The sequence below is a fragment of the Cladophialophora psammophila genome, assembly GCF_000585535.1.
Source record: "Cladophialophora psammophila CBS 110553 chromosome Unknown aczJe-supercont1.6, whole genome shotgun sequence".
Classification (NCBI taxonomy): domain Eukaryota; kingdom Fungi; phylum Ascomycota; class Eurotiomycetes; order Chaetothyriales; family Herpotrichiellaceae; genus Cladophialophora; species Cladophialophora psammophila.
The window spans coordinates 362,847-377,014 of NW_006912927.1; the positions used below are offsets into that span (position 1 = coordinate 362,847).

Sequence of the window (14,168 nt, forward strand, 5' to 3'; positions counted from 1 at the left end):
AACGAGTTCCTGCTTCCTGCTGCCGTATTCCATGTTCCATGTTCCGTGTTCCGCGTTTGTGGAAGTGCAAAACACAGAGGTTTTGCTCACAAATCACGATGGGCTCGCAAGATGAAAAAGGGAGAAAAAAGACACAAGATGTATTAAAACATTGATCATTTCCATCTGTCGAGGTCAATCCTTCTTTGCCAGGGGTATTTTTGCTTCCAGCCAAACATGATACGCGCACTTTCTGGGCCACATGTCATAAAACGCCTTTGATCAATCGACTCAAGGAGGAAAAAACAAACCAACAATCACATATCGTGTGTATCCCATTCGCCCTTCTGAGCGAGTATAGCTCCAATGCAGTCCAAGCCAACGCCAGTCTGCCGAGAATTAGGATCAACAGCCTCCAGCAGCCATTTCCTGTAGTATAGGGTTCGTGGTTGATTGTCTTCTTCCCTGCTTGAAGTCAAAAAGACTTCCTTCGCCTGCAGTTGAACAGATGTGCGATCTCCACGGGGGACTCTGGCACGTCTCCTGTCGTCTGATGTTTGTCGAGATTATGGCGATAATAATTCACAGCCCCGTCGTTGCTGTCTGGGTATCCCCAAGCAGGGATTTAACGGTGTTCACTTCGATTCGCTTTCCCGTGAACCAAATTAGTTGTCGCCTTCAGCTTGCCAAATATTTTCTCCACCCATCCCTCCAAACACTTCTATGACCTTCATCCGTCACTCCTGGCCGCTCACCAATTCTAAACCTTTCCCATCGCGCATCTCTTCCTGTCCCGATACAAATGATCGTGGAGTTATCTATCCAGCCGAGGATTCCTTTTTGCGGCCGATTTGGTAAAGTGCCGAGCGCGGGCAAATATGATAGTGTAGAGTGATTGAAACCCACACTCTCGTCGCCCATCTCGAAATGCGCAGATGCAAAGGAGTAGATATCCGAGAAGACGCGAGGGAGCAGCGGGATCTTCGAAAGAAAGCCCCATTTTTGATTTGTTGGCGGTTCTTCTTCGGCCATGTTAGGGATATGTGGTGATTGAGAGCGGCGCTGTTGGGAAGAAGGACTGAGGGGGCTGTTCGGTTGTGACTGTGACGAAGAATTTGGCGGCAAATCGAAGACGTGTAACGTCGATTTGTCCGAGGTGACAGCGAGCATATTGCAATCGGGGGAGATAGCAATGCTGAAGATATAGGCGGGATCCACCCCACGACGCAGCTCCGCAATTTTAGTACAGTTTGCGGTCGAGAAGACACGGATCAGGGTGCCAGTCTCACTTGCTGTGGCTAAGAGTTGGCCATCCCTACTCAGGTCCATTGCTCGCAGGGCAGACGTGTGGGCAGGGATGATGCTCACGTTTCCTGAGCCCAATTCCACAAGCTGTACTTTCCCTGGCGAGCGACCGGGGAAAGCAACGATCCTAGAGCCCAGGCAGCATAATCCAAGAGGGTTGTCTGCCGTTTCAAAGATGGCAGTTCTTTCCGGAGGCGAGGAGAACTTGTAGAGGTTAATGCTGTTCTGTATGGCAATGGCAATCCACGACTTGGTAAGGCGCACTCGCAGCACAGCGGTCTTTTGTTCGAGTGTGATGGCGACTTTCTGTTTGGCGTCGTCCCATATCATGACCTGCCAGTATATATATCAGCTTCCCAACTCTTCATTCACTCAGCGCAGTCCTTACTTTTGTCTGAGGCCATCTAGGATTCTTGCCACCTCCTACCAAGGCCAGATAGTTGTATCGTCCAAGCATTTCAGCTGTACCAACCCCGGCATTTAAGTCTGCATCTTGTATCAGTATGTGACGATCCGAGGGAATTCAACTGGCGGAGCGGTACCTCTGGAAGCCTTAAGTTCGCAGGGATCTGAATTGAAGACTGGAGAGAACATCAACACTCGAGCAGGTCACTACCGAGATCGAAGGGAGGGTATCCTCTAGACATACCACAGAAGCCCGTGTCGAGGCCAACGGCGAAACAGCTCGCATCGCTGTTGAACGAGGCTGAGAGCGCAATAGGCCCAGCCGACTCATCGATGACGGGACGGGTATTCATGATGAAACTGAAGTCCAAGGATTGACAACAAAGCGATCATCGTGAGGAGAGAGGAGGAGGGCCGATCAGGTCGCGAGAAGATCCAGGATGGAATTCTTGAAGATTCCCATGTTGTTTGTTGGTAAGACGTTGCGCAGCTGCTGCGCCGGACGACGTTGTTGTCGAGATGACGCAGGTGGGCACCAGGCACCTGAGGCGTACTCAGGTGTCACTAACCCTACAATGGGTGCCTATCTACAAGTCCTTGTTAGGCCACTAGCCTGGTGAGCTTTAGGGAGGAGCTTAGGGGCACCAAGACACTCACAGACCCTCGTTTAGGCTCGCTAGGCTTGGCGGACCGATGGGTTAGCCGCACCAAACAGAGACTTCATATCCTCCAGCTCTGCCCAGCTTACCGCCCCTTGTGGCAAGCTCAGGCTCCGGCAGGCCCCTAACGACGTGTCCTTGCTGATTGAATGGCTGTGTCATTCCGAAGTCATCCAACATTCTTCCGTAGCTTTGGGAGGATGTCATGACTTGCCCACGCGACCTCGATTGCTGAAGATCAAATAGCCACGAGACCCCCTTATAATCACTTCTCGCGATCATAACAGCAACGCAACAGCTGTCCATCACACCAAACGACATCCCGTGGTTTCCATGACAGTAATGTCGCTTTCGACCTCGATTTAAGCTGGCCCTTGGCATGCAACCACAATGAGGTAACGGAATCAACAATCACGGACGGATTCTTCGTCGTTGGTAGCTATGTCGTCCCGGGCAAGTGAGGAGAGCTATCTCTCGCCAAAGCCATGGAAAGCTGGAGATCCCTGGGGATCGGGAACGAAGCTACCAGGCGCTTATCCGCCGTCCCCCGAAGTACAAGGACGCGAAGCCGATCGCTCTGAGCCTCAATCCCTCTCGACTGCTGTCAAGGCTCGAAAGGATGAATACATCCGGAAGAAGTCGATGAAAATCAAAGTCGGCACTTGGAATGTTGCTGCGATCAGTGGCACCGAGAAGGATTTGGGCGCCTGGTTTGTCGGTGGCCACGGCGCCAGAGGCCTGTCACAGAATCTATCCGGCCTATCAGTCGAGGACAGTGATGACGATTCTGACAGCGATAAAAACGTCGAGTCCGTCGAGTCCGTCGAGTCTCAAGAAGCGCGTGTAGCGACGACGAGGAAGAGTGTTACCACACCACTGGATGATGCTCCGGCCGAGGCCCATCACGAGCAAATCGACCTGTACGTTCTAGGACTACAGGAAGTCATTGACGTGACTTCCATGACTGAAGCCATCAAGCCTTATACCGACCCAAACCCTGCCAAAAAGTGGAAGAAGTCTTTGAGGCGAGCTCTGCCCAGGGGCTACAAGAAGGTGGCCGAAGAACAGCTGCTTGGCTTACTCCTCCTCATCTTTGCCTCTCCTGAGTTGGCGCCGAGCATTAAATCGGTGAGTACCACGTCCGTGGGCACTGGTCTGATGGGATATTTCGGCAATAAAGGTGCCGTTGCCGCTAGACTCGTGGTGGCAGAGGCGACCAAGCTCTGCTTCATCAATTGTCATCTTGCTGCTGGCGCGGACCAAGCAACCTTAGCCCGCCGAATTTGGGATACCAATCAAATTTTAAGCAGAGCTCGGTTTTCTCCCGTCACGGACAGCGACGTCGTTGAGACTGGAGAAGAAAAGATTGGGGACGAGGACTTTGCTTTCTGGTTTGGCGACCTCAACTACCGTCTGAACGATGTCCCCGGCCAGGATGTCAGGAGACTGCTATTGCTTCATACACAGAACGAGTACGACATCCAAAACAAGTCGAAGCGCAAAATTGACAGTGAACTGGGTTACGTATGTGCCTCGTCAAGTGATCCGCACCTACCGGCTCCAAATCCGCACTACGAATACAAAGATGCTGAAAGACCAGCCACTGAGAGCACCGCCGAACCGGTATTAGACCCGAAATCCGACCCTGCTTCGCTTCACACTACCCTTCAGTCTCTGCTGGCACACGACCAACTGCGCGCACAACAAAGGCTGGGCAAGGCATTTCACGACGGCTGGCGGGAAGGAGACATCAACTTTTTACCCACCTACAAATATGACGTGGGCAGTGTTGGGATGTTCGATTCGGGAGACAAGAAGAGGAGTCCAAGCTGGTGTGACAGAATCCTATACAGAACTCGCCGCGACAAGGACATATATGAAGAGAGGGCCAGGCAGCGGGAAGAGGCACGCAAAAAGGACGAATCAATGAAAGCCCGCGGGATCGACGAGGCCAGCGCAGAGCACGACGTACTATTCGATTATGATCCCGATACAGATGGACTTGCGTATGGCGATGACTACGACGAATATGAGGAAGCTCAGGATGTACTTCATGATGCAGAACTCGTACAGTCACACGAGGACTATGGAGACATGATTGAATTAAACAGCTACATCTCGCACCAGCGGGTACTCTCATCCGACCACAAGCCACTGAATGCTGTTTTTACCATCCTATACGACGCCGTCATACCGGAACTGAAGGCGAAGGTGCATCAGGATGTTGCTAAACAGCTGGACAAGGCCGAGAACGAAGGCCGCCCATCGGTAACAGTGGTAGTGGACAATCACTCTGAAGAGCCGATGCCGAACGCTGACGGTGCGGCAGACATGAATGTTGTACACTTTGGCGAAGTTCGGTACGTCGTCCAGAAGACGAGAATGGTCACCATAGCAAACACAGGACAAATAACCGCCACACTTTCTTTCGTGGAGCGTCCTTCAGGGTCGGGCGGAGATGCACGTGTTGTACCAAAATGGCTCGAACTTAGCGTTGAGCCTGGCTCTACCCATCCATCAGAGCATGTTGAGCACAAAGGGACGTACGAAATTGTCCTATCTCCCGGCGAAACCACTGTTGTCGACCTGACGATTGACATTTCTGATGGCGAGTTGGTACACGACTTGAACGACGGAAACGCAGAACTCGAAGATGTGCTAGTACTCAGGGTCGAGAACGGTCGAGATCATTTCATACCTGTCAAAGGGACATGGCTTCAGTCATCGTTCTATCGTACGCTTGACGAGTTAGTATTGGCACCTGAAGGTGGTGTGCGACAGTTCTCTCGGCCCTCGAAAACTAAGGGATTGACGAAAAACGTGGAGACCACGAATTCGGCTGCTCATCACTCGGCGCCCAAAGAACTATATACTCTCACTGAAATCCTTCCCATTTATATCGAACGGTCGATAGCAGAATGGGGAATGTTGCACGAAGGGGAGACACCGCCATGGCAGTATGAGACTGGAGGAGCGTCATGGCCTTTCAGTCATGACACTTGGACCTTCCACGAAGGTGAAGAAAGGTCCGCATTGTTGATTGGCGTGAGGGAGGCATTGGACACGGCAAATCGTCTCGACATAAACTTTGGCCCGGATGTACCAAGCATCGTTCGACTGGAAGTGCTCGCCGAAACGCTCGTGTCCTTCCTCCGGTCTTTAAGAGACGGTGTAGTCCCTGCTGGGCCGTGGGCTGAGGTTGAGAAACGATTGAGCTCTTTGGAAAAAGGGAAGACGCAACTGTCACCCCAAGAGATCCAGGATCTGGTCATGGACGCCATGTCTGCTTCTGCAGTTCACAGTGTGTCACTAACTTTTATCACATTCTTGCTAATTAGGATTGTCAATGAGATGATAACCAGCGGAGCTCCAGCTCCTGGATCAGCCACACCGACTACACCGACATCGTCAAGTCGGCTGTCCTTCGGGCGATCGAGAGCATCAACACTCTCCAGCGACTCCGGGCATCGGCTCTCGACATCGACACAAGAAGCACCTAGCAAGAGAAGTCTCTTCCCGGCATTACGTCGACCCCGTACGAACAGCATCTCGTCCTCTTCGGTCACTTCAGAGACAGGTGCGGACGCGGACGCGGCCATCGCAGAGCGACGAAAGAAACTTGTCAGCGCATATGCTGAACCATTTGCGCCTGTTATCTTTAGGGCTGAGAATGAAGCGCGGCTCAAAGGCAGGGACAAGAAGGCACTGGACGCACGCAAGAAACGGATACTTGAAGCATTTCTAAGCGAAAGACCATTCTGAGGGTGCGGATATCTCGTTTGGATACGACGTGCGTGCCTTCACATATACCAAATAGGCGTGCATTCGAATCTCTGCTTGCTTTTCCAAGAATGTCAATCACGTTTTCCTGTGAGCTGCTGTGAGTTCCCTGTAGCAGAAACACCAGCCTACTACCACCAACGGGAGGCTTTTGGCAGGCTAAATTTAGCTCTTGTGGGCCATGGATGCTTGTCGCAGTTGGATTCTCAGCCTTGCTTCGGAACAAGGCTGGGCGTAGCACCACCCTCAGTACGGGCAGTACGGGTCGCATCAGAAAGAAGGGATGCCACACACACACAAACTCCACCATCAGCAAAGACCAGATAATCCACAAAAGATCCAACATCATCTTAGGCGGGAATTGGCTCACGTTGGAAGTGTCTTTTCACAGGACGAGGCTTGAACGAGGCTGAGCGGCGCAGGATGCAACATCAGCGTGACGTCATGGCTTGGCACATCCGGCTCCTCGGACTTCAACCTTCGCTTCTCTTCTCTATTCTTTTCCTCTCTTCAGCTCGCAAAAGAAATCGCTCGCTTTGTCAGCTCCGTTTACCGGTTGATGTCGTTCCCACCCACTGGTCATCGTCCCATTTCAAGATGTGCACTTTACTCGAACTGGATACGCTGCATCTTTGTAAACCTCGGAGAAGCTTGTCAGAGTTGCGCGGTTTTTGGCTGGAGCAAAAGAAGACCTTGCCATGACGCAAGCCTCCCTCCGCTCATACGCGCCAGCTCGTCTGTTTTGCGAGATTATTGTTTAGATGAGCATCAGGTGCGAATGTATATATGATCCCTTTACCAGTCGTCTTTAGCACGGGTTTTCCATCTGCATCATTCAATACATTGCAATCCTAACAACCAGGGCCTATACCGAGTATATCCAACTCCAAGCCCAACCGCAATCTGTCTTTAAAGAACCGAAAATCTCAAGCTCGCGCCAAAGTCACAAAGACTCAAACAAAACAGAACACATCAGCCAAGCCCAAACAAACCCGACAAACATCTAAACTCAACCTCGAAAAAAAAAAAAATGTCTGCGCTCAAGAAATACGTTCCATCATTCCTCCTCCCCACCGACGAACCCCAACAACCCGGCCGCATCTACGACGTCCCGCTCCGCAGAGAACTGTTTCACAAGGCCCGGCCGGGTAACGAATACAGTGTCTCCGCCAGCCGCAACAACAGCGTTGTGAGCGAGCGTAGAAGGAGTTCCGCCGCCACCACAGAATCGAGAAGGGAGAGCTGGCATCCCGGGATGGCCTTTGAAGGGCTGAAGTCCAAGCTACACTTCTAAATCAGGGAGTGGTGGTCAGGGGAGGAACTTTGTAACACTATCTAATGTACGACTATGACAGGGGCTTTTGAGTGCGGTTTTTCAGCAAGCGAGATGTTCTTGGGAAGGGGTTTTCGCAAGATGCTCATTCGAAAGACTGATGCATAATTTGTCCCTCCCTGTGGACAATTTTGTACAGCCATGTAAATTAAAGGCCTTCGCGGCGACTTAAATCATTGAACAAAAGCAGACGAGGATTTTTCTTTCTATGATCTACAAGTAGAAGAATATATGGATAACACATTCGGCCGTGAGTAACAGCCCTTTATTAATAGCTCAGAAATTTACCCCATTGAGAGCTTCCTTCCATGCATCACATTTCGAATTGTGTTGTGCGTCTTCACCGCGCCCGTCATCATGTCCATCACTAGCTAAAAGCCCTATTTTGCTGAGCACAATTTCTCCAGGTCTTCGAACAGGTTCAACGTCACTCTGTTGTTTCCAGCCTGCTGCCTTCTGCCTCTCCCATTTTTCCTCCATCAACTTCATCCGGCTTTGGATGGCATGTTTCGGCATCTCGTACGGAGACGGCACCGCCGCCCAGCCAATGTCCTGGAACGATTTGGCAGCCTTGAAAGTGTCGAAATATTTGGAAAAGTCGGCGCGGGTAATGGAATCGAGGACGTGTTCTCGACCAACGACAACACCTCCAGAAGGAACTCCTGCCAATGCCTTGCGCAAGCGGGGCTCAACTTCGTCACGAATATAACCGACAAGCGCTTCGACATGATAGTGCAGCAGGGGCACATTATCAGTGCGAACCGCCCAAACAGCTCCCATGATCTTCCAAAACTTCGGTGAAGATCCGAAGCCGTTCTCCCCGGCATAGTCTCTATCGTTGGTCCCAAACCGCGCCATATTAGCAGTTGTACCCTGCGAACCCGTTGTTGTCGAGGTAATGTCTCGCAAGAGAAACATCGCATCAGTTCATCAGTGTTGTCATGGCCGGCAATGATGACTTGCTGGCTACGATCCTCTTCATCCTCGGCGATCCAAAGGCCATACTGGTTGCGTTTTGGTTTGGGCGGATCATCGGGTCGGATCAGAATTGGAATTCCCAAGAGGTTGACAATGCCGCTGCCCTCTGATTGGAAGACGGAATCGCAGCCATTGATACAGCCTCGAAGTATTTTGTCGGTAGCCGATAACGGGCAACATCTTCGCGACTACCAATAAATATCGCCTGAAAGCGTTTCTTTTCGAGAATTGGATCACTGAGTCCTTCACGGTGCGCTGAGCTGAAGAAGTCTGCGGCGGTTCGTGAGTCGCGCATGTCGGCATCTTGTATGTGGTCGTTCCCGACTTGGTCGATAAAGCCGCGCACGACCAGGATTGGGCCCCTGAAGTATCGTGAGCAGGTTCCTGAGCGGGTGAAAGCTCGAACTGCTAGGTTCGGTGTCTCCTGGGTCGCATCGGCCTTGCAGAACAAGTCAAGTGTATCTCTTGCATCGCGGCCGGCATCTCGTGCTTGAATTGTGTTGTGTGCAGTGAAAAAAAGATCCGCTGAACCCCCTCGAAGAATTCTTCTTTATCCCATGTCTCATATCCTCCAAATGGGATCCAAGTTTGGAACCAGACAAACTTGGGCGGTTGGTCACCCCCAGGGAAGAAGAGAGCACGCCGAAAGTTCACCAAGCCAAATTCAGGAAGACATTCGATGATGATGCCATCTATGCGCCCATTTGGGTCGGTCACATTAGGCTTTGGTTCTTGAAAGGATGGGCAAATGATCTTGTGGTTCTTCCAGTCCAGCTTTTGACAGTCTCAAAGAATAATTAGCGTAAAGCAACATCAATGGCGGCAACGATTCCCGTACCCTTGGAACAATAACGGGCGTCCTTGCAATTGGGGCACACTTTAGAACCTCGACGTGGACACATGATACAAGCGTCCTCGAGGGCTAGCGGTCTGGCGTCCATATTGAGAGACGGTGAAGCAGATCCCATCACTCCTTGACAACCTGTTAGTTGTGTCCGTCGAAAAAAAAAAAAAAAAAACCCCTGCGGTGTACGTCGCAGTTCTTAGACTTGAAAGATATGACGGGGCTATCACCTCAGCCTGTGCTGACACTTCTTCGGTGTGAGCCAGACTGAAAGACACAGGTTTTGAGGCGAAATTAGAGAGGGAATGAGAGCAGGAAGGTCTCGAGGGAGAGCGAAAGTGAGAGAAGCAGGAAAACAAATATAAGGCTGGGGGTTTTCAAGCAACACTTCGCTTCCCTTCCCTTCACTTTCATTTAATGTCAAGCCAATGCCGCACCCTTGGATCAGGTTCGGGCTTCATCATCAACATGCCCTTGGAGTTGTCTTTGTGCCGGAGAGAATCACAATTACAGAAAGGGGCATGCAGTCTCGTCGCGGGCCTCGATCATTTCACACCTGATGGCCATGAGGCATCCCTCTATGCACGCTCTGATCATCGCGTCGATGAGACATGCAGTGGCCAGAAGTGAGGGATTGTCTATTTGCCCCAGTCGAAAGAGGCGAGCAGCGGAAGATGAAGACACTCAGGACACTGTTCGCCGATGCGGTTGGTGTAATACCCATCTCGACCCTGTGGTACTCGCAAGGACTTGGTAGAAGCACCAGAGCAGTTTGATGTCAGTGACGTCATTTCTTGGCAATGGCTGTACAGTCGACACCGCGAGCCTCAGCCTGCTCAGCCTCGCTTCGGTGTATCTGCATTTTTCTTATTACAATCAAACACCCTTATTTCAATGTGCTTTCTCTGTGGATACTTTCGCCATCTCCTTCTAAGACAAAGTACTGGGCTGGCACAGCTCTCCAAGGTGGAGGAGCGATGATGCCGCAACGACCAGGCCATGTTATTGAACCGCCCTCCAACCAGACCCATGCTGCATCGCATGTGTCTGAGGCATTTGACGCCGTGGATGGTCCGAAGAATGACTCGTCGGCCGTCAATGGTGTCGCCCTTCCAGCCAATCCACCCGGGGCACAGACAGACAATCAGTCGGATGAGGTGCCCATTCACTATGTCAACAACGTGGCCTGGAGGCGACATAAAACTGTTGCGGAAAATGAACCGCTGGTCGACACCACAGCCGCCCTGGCATCGCATTCGAAGAAGACAGCCCGCCTTCAAAGACGACAGCAAAAGAGGCAGGCTCGAAAAGTGCATTCCGACGTCCAATCATTCCTAGATCTTCCACAGGAGCTGCTGTCCATAATACTGGGCTTCCTACAACCTAGTGACATTTTCAACTTGCTTCGACTCAACCAGTCAATGCGCGCGTTTATTCTGAATAACGAGCGATCCATCGCCGAGGAGATCCTGAACCGTCGCTATTGGATCCTCAGGCAGTGCTTTCCTCCGCCTGTATCACTCGACCAAGTTCCTTTGGTGGCTCGACCAGCGCTTATGAGCGAGCAACGGCAGGGCAGGGGTCGAATCCACAAGATCCCATATCAACACATCAAGCAGATCGACCCGCTGAATGTGTGTACGTGTATGAGCTGCGTTCTTTCGTGGAACAATCTCAACGTCATTCTAGACCTTGCGCAATGGCAGGAAAACCTGGAAAGCCGCGAACCATTGCCAGTAATCCCTCCTGGACGGAACCCGGACTGGAATGTCAAGTTGCTGGATCGACATGCCGCGATCGTTACGCAAGCGACCAAGAGTCCCCTCACCTATGCACGGATTCTGCAAATACATCTTGACACAACCATTCGCACCATCATCCGTTTTGGAAAATGGGAAAAGAAAGGAGCGAAGATCACAAAACTAGAACCACGCCAGTATCAGCTTACCGATGCAGAAGCCGCGGCCGGAATTGATGAATTCTTGGATCGCAAGGGACCGCCCAGCTACCAGCCGCTGTATATGCGCGACAATTATTACACCGTCGGCGCCTTTGTGCCACACCGTAAGTGGGATAGGGACGAGCAGAAGTGGCTTTACTATGCGAAATGGCCGCGTCCCCACGACAACGATTTGAACTGGATTGTCGCGAGATTCGCACCAAAATCATAGTGCTAAGACGAGAGCCCGCCCTGAAGCGGTGTCTTGTTTGGAATCCAAAATCGACCCCAGCATGTTCATCATCCACATGAGAGATGTCTTTTCTGAGACCTGATGCCGATAGTGGCATTGAAGCTTCACTGGAAACAAGACATTGCCGGTTTTATTCAAGAGGGCCACAGTAGGGTTTCGTCATCATTGCTGCCGCCCAAAAGGGCCGGACAACCGGGCCGTTACCGGTCCTGAAGAACAGCTCCACTGGCTTGATACAACCAATAACAAGAGACGATCACTGTCGACAACGAAGTTGATTTAATTGAACAATTGAGTCCCAACCGCCTTTCCTTCCCATGGGCTCATATATTTATGTGTTGGTACTCGAATAGAACGAAACCTTAAACAATACGAGGCTGCCCCTGCTCGAACAATCGCAGCCTGTGTCTTGAACGTTATATTTGCGCCGAAGTGAATTAGGGAGATGGAAGACAAGCCCGCTCACAGGATGGCTCCCCGTGAAGCGTCTGACGGCAACGCGCACAAGAACGAAATGACCTCAGACGCAACGACGCGAGCAGACGAAGACAATGACATGGTCCATGCTCGGGCAGATATTGAGATATTAGACAAACAATCGAAGGCCCGAAGTGAGATCACCACGACCATCGAACGGACCCCAACAAATGACCGACCATATTCATCATTCACACCTCGACAAAAGGCCATCATTGTCCTGGTTGCCACACTCGGAGGGAGCTTCAGCCCGTTCAGCACTTTCATCTACTTCCCTGCCATTGACACCATCAGCCATGCCCTGGGTGTGACCGTCTCTGATGTCAATTTGACCATTACTACGTACATGATCTTCCAAGGCATCTCGCCGTCCCTTACCTCGGCCATTGCGGACGACTATGGCCGCCGACCAGCATACATGATGGGGTTTACCGTTTACCTAGCTGCCAACCTTGGCCTAGCGCTCAACAAATCCTACGCTGGCCTCCTGGTACTGAGATGCCTTCAAAGTGCTGGAAGTTCTGGGCTAGTGACCCTGATGCAAGGCACCATCGCAGACATTGTCACCAGCGCCGAAAGAGGCAAGTATATTGCTATTACCAGCCTCGCGGGCATCTTAGCGCCGAGTTTGGCGCCTATTATAGGCGGTGTCCTGGCCCAGAATTTGGGATGGCATTCGGTATTCTGGTTCTTGCTGATCCTAGGTGGGGTGTATTTCGTGCCATTGGCGCTCTTCTTTCCCGAGACCTGCAGATCGGTAGTTGGAGATGGCTCGATCGAACCGCCGAAGTGGAACAGATGCCTAACGAATTTGTCGAAACAGCAGAAGAAGAAAACAGGCCAAGAAGATACGTTTGAGCAAGACGCCACTCCAAAAGACGAGACAGAGAAGGAGAAGGCTAATATCCGAAAGCGCAAATGGGACGTCCTTGCCTCCCTAACCATTGTCAGTGATCCAGAGACGGCAATCTTGCTCTTGTACACGAGTATCATATACGCAGGCTTCTACGTCATCTCCACCAGTCTCACGGTACAATTCCACAGTATCTACGGCCTGAGCAGTACGCTGCAAGGATTGCTCTTCATCCCTCAGGTTGTAGGGACCGTCTTAGCAACGGTAACTAATACGAGGCTTCTCGATAGAAATTTCAAGAGACATGCACTCAAAGCTGGATTGGAAGTTGACCGCAGGAAACAAGGCGATTTGACCAAGATGCCGATCGAGCGAGCCAGATTGGGGATCGGAATGCCCTTCTTCGCCTTCGGGGGCATTTTCACCATCGTCTATGGATGGCTTTTGGAACGGCGAGTCAGCATAGCAGGGCCAATCATCATGCTTGGTGCGATAGGGTACACCACGATGGTCGGGTTTAACACCCTCAGCGTCCTGATCATTGACCTGCACCGGAAAAGGGCCGCGACGGCCAGCGCAGCATCGAATCTTGTCCGGTGCCTCTTGGGTGCGGGCGCCAGCGCAGTGGCGAATCCAATGATTGAGGCGATGGGAAACGGCTGGACTCTCACGCTGGTTGGGTTGGTCGAGTTGGCTACACTGCCGCTGTTGGTGGTGATGATCAAAGTCGGGATGAAATGGAGGGCGAAGAAGCGGGAAGAGGAAGAGAGAAAGATAAGGAGAAATGAAGAAAAAGAAAGGCAGCAAGAGGTATGAACTGGACATAGCCATATGTATAGACCATATACACCTCCCTTGACCTACATGGGTACACCTAGAGAACAGAGAATGCACCTCATCTCGTACCAATAGAAGCAATGAATCGCTGCAAGCAAGGCCAGAATGCCAAGCGCCCAATCAGGCAGCGCGAGGCTGGCGTCTTCCAGCTCACCTGGATGTGGGCGAGGCTGCGGACAAGCTTCGCCAACCAAAAAAATTGGGGACCAAGAAGGTACGGAGCAGATGGTCATGCCACTTCTCCCACTGCTGCTGCTGCTCCTCCGCCTCTACAAATCCTCTGCTCTGCATCGACAATTTCCTCAAAGCTCCCGAAAATATCTACGCACGTCGTGCAAGGGACTACTTAGCGCAGTACCATCGGCAACGTCTCCTGCTCCTTCTTTTTCTCTGCGAGTGCATTGAACGCTCCCTCCTCTCCTGCACTCCGCTCCGAATCATCCACACACTTACCGACGCCCGTTCGTACGCATACATACGCCCTCTAGCTCCCTCCAGCATCCTCTCTTCTCGTGAAAGGGATATC

General features: G+C 51.6%; 7 protein-coding genes across 7 annotated transcripts; 4 read left to right on the plus strand and 3 right to left on the minus strand.

The window, feature by feature from the left end:
- Positions 1–657: 657 nt before the first annotated feature.
- Positions 658–2,042, minus strand: A1O5_04466 (uncharacterized protein; the record flags this gene model as incomplete). The annotated part of the gene is made up of 4 exons (XM_007745072.1): positions 658–1,617; positions 1,673–1,776; positions 1,827–1,865; positions 1,934–2,042. 4 exons carry the CDS (start codon positions 2,040–2,042, stop codon positions 658–660), a joined length of 1,212 nt encoding a protein of 403 aa, XP_007743262.1.
- Positions 2,043–2,789: 747 nt separating this feature from the next.
- On the plus strand, positions 2,790–6,110 carry A1O5_04467 (uncharacterized protein; the record flags this gene model as incomplete). The annotated part of the gene is made up of 1 exon (XM_007745073.1): positions 2,790–6,110. One exon carries the CDS (start codon positions 2,790–2,792, stop codon positions 6,108–6,110), a length of 3,321 nt encoding a protein of 1,106 aa, XP_007743263.1.
- A 1,048-nt stretch (positions 6,111–7,158) lies between these two features.
- On the plus strand, positions 7,159–7,422 carry A1O5_04468 (uncharacterized protein; the record flags this gene model as incomplete). Its single annotated transcript, XM_007745074.1, has 1 exon — positions 7,159–7,422. The coding sequence occupies one exon, from the start codon at positions 7,159–7,161 to the stop codon at positions 7,420–7,422; it is 264 nt and encodes an 87-aa protein (XP_007743264.1).
- A 315-nt stretch (positions 7,423–7,737) lies between these two features.
- Positions 7,738–8,319, minus strand: A1O5_04469 (uncharacterized protein; the record flags this gene model as incomplete). The annotated part of the gene is made up of 1 exon (XM_007745075.1): positions 7,738–8,319. One exon carries the CDS (start codon positions 8,317–8,319, stop codon positions 7,738–7,740), a length of 582 nt encoding a protein of 193 aa, XP_007743265.1.
- Positions 8,320–8,503: 184 nt separating this feature from the next.
- Positions 8,504–9,380, minus strand: A1O5_04470 (uncharacterized protein; the record flags this gene model as incomplete). Its single annotated transcript, XM_007745076.1, has 3 exons — positions 8,504–8,801; positions 9,044–9,224; positions 9,278–9,380. 3 exons carry the CDS (start codon positions 9,378–9,380, stop codon positions 8,504–8,506), a joined length of 582 nt encoding a protein of 193 aa, XP_007743266.1.
- Positions 9,381–10,263: 883 nt separating this feature from the next.
- Positions 10,264–11,454, plus strand: A1O5_04471 (uncharacterized protein; the record flags this gene model as incomplete). Its single annotated transcript, XM_007745077.1, has 1 exon — positions 10,264–11,454. The coding sequence occupies one exon, from the start codon at positions 10,264–10,266 to the stop codon at positions 11,452–11,454; it is 1,191 nt and encodes a 396-aa protein (XP_007743267.1).
- A 490-nt stretch (positions 11,455–11,944) lies between these two features.
- A1O5_04472 (uncharacterized protein) lies at positions 11,945–13,621 on the plus strand (the record flags this gene model as incomplete). Its single annotated transcript, XM_007745078.1, has 1 exon — positions 11,945–13,621. One exon carries the CDS (start codon positions 11,945–11,947, stop codon positions 13,619–13,621), a length of 1,677 nt encoding a protein of 558 aa, XP_007743268.1.
- Positions 13,622–14,168: the final 547 nt, after the last annotated feature.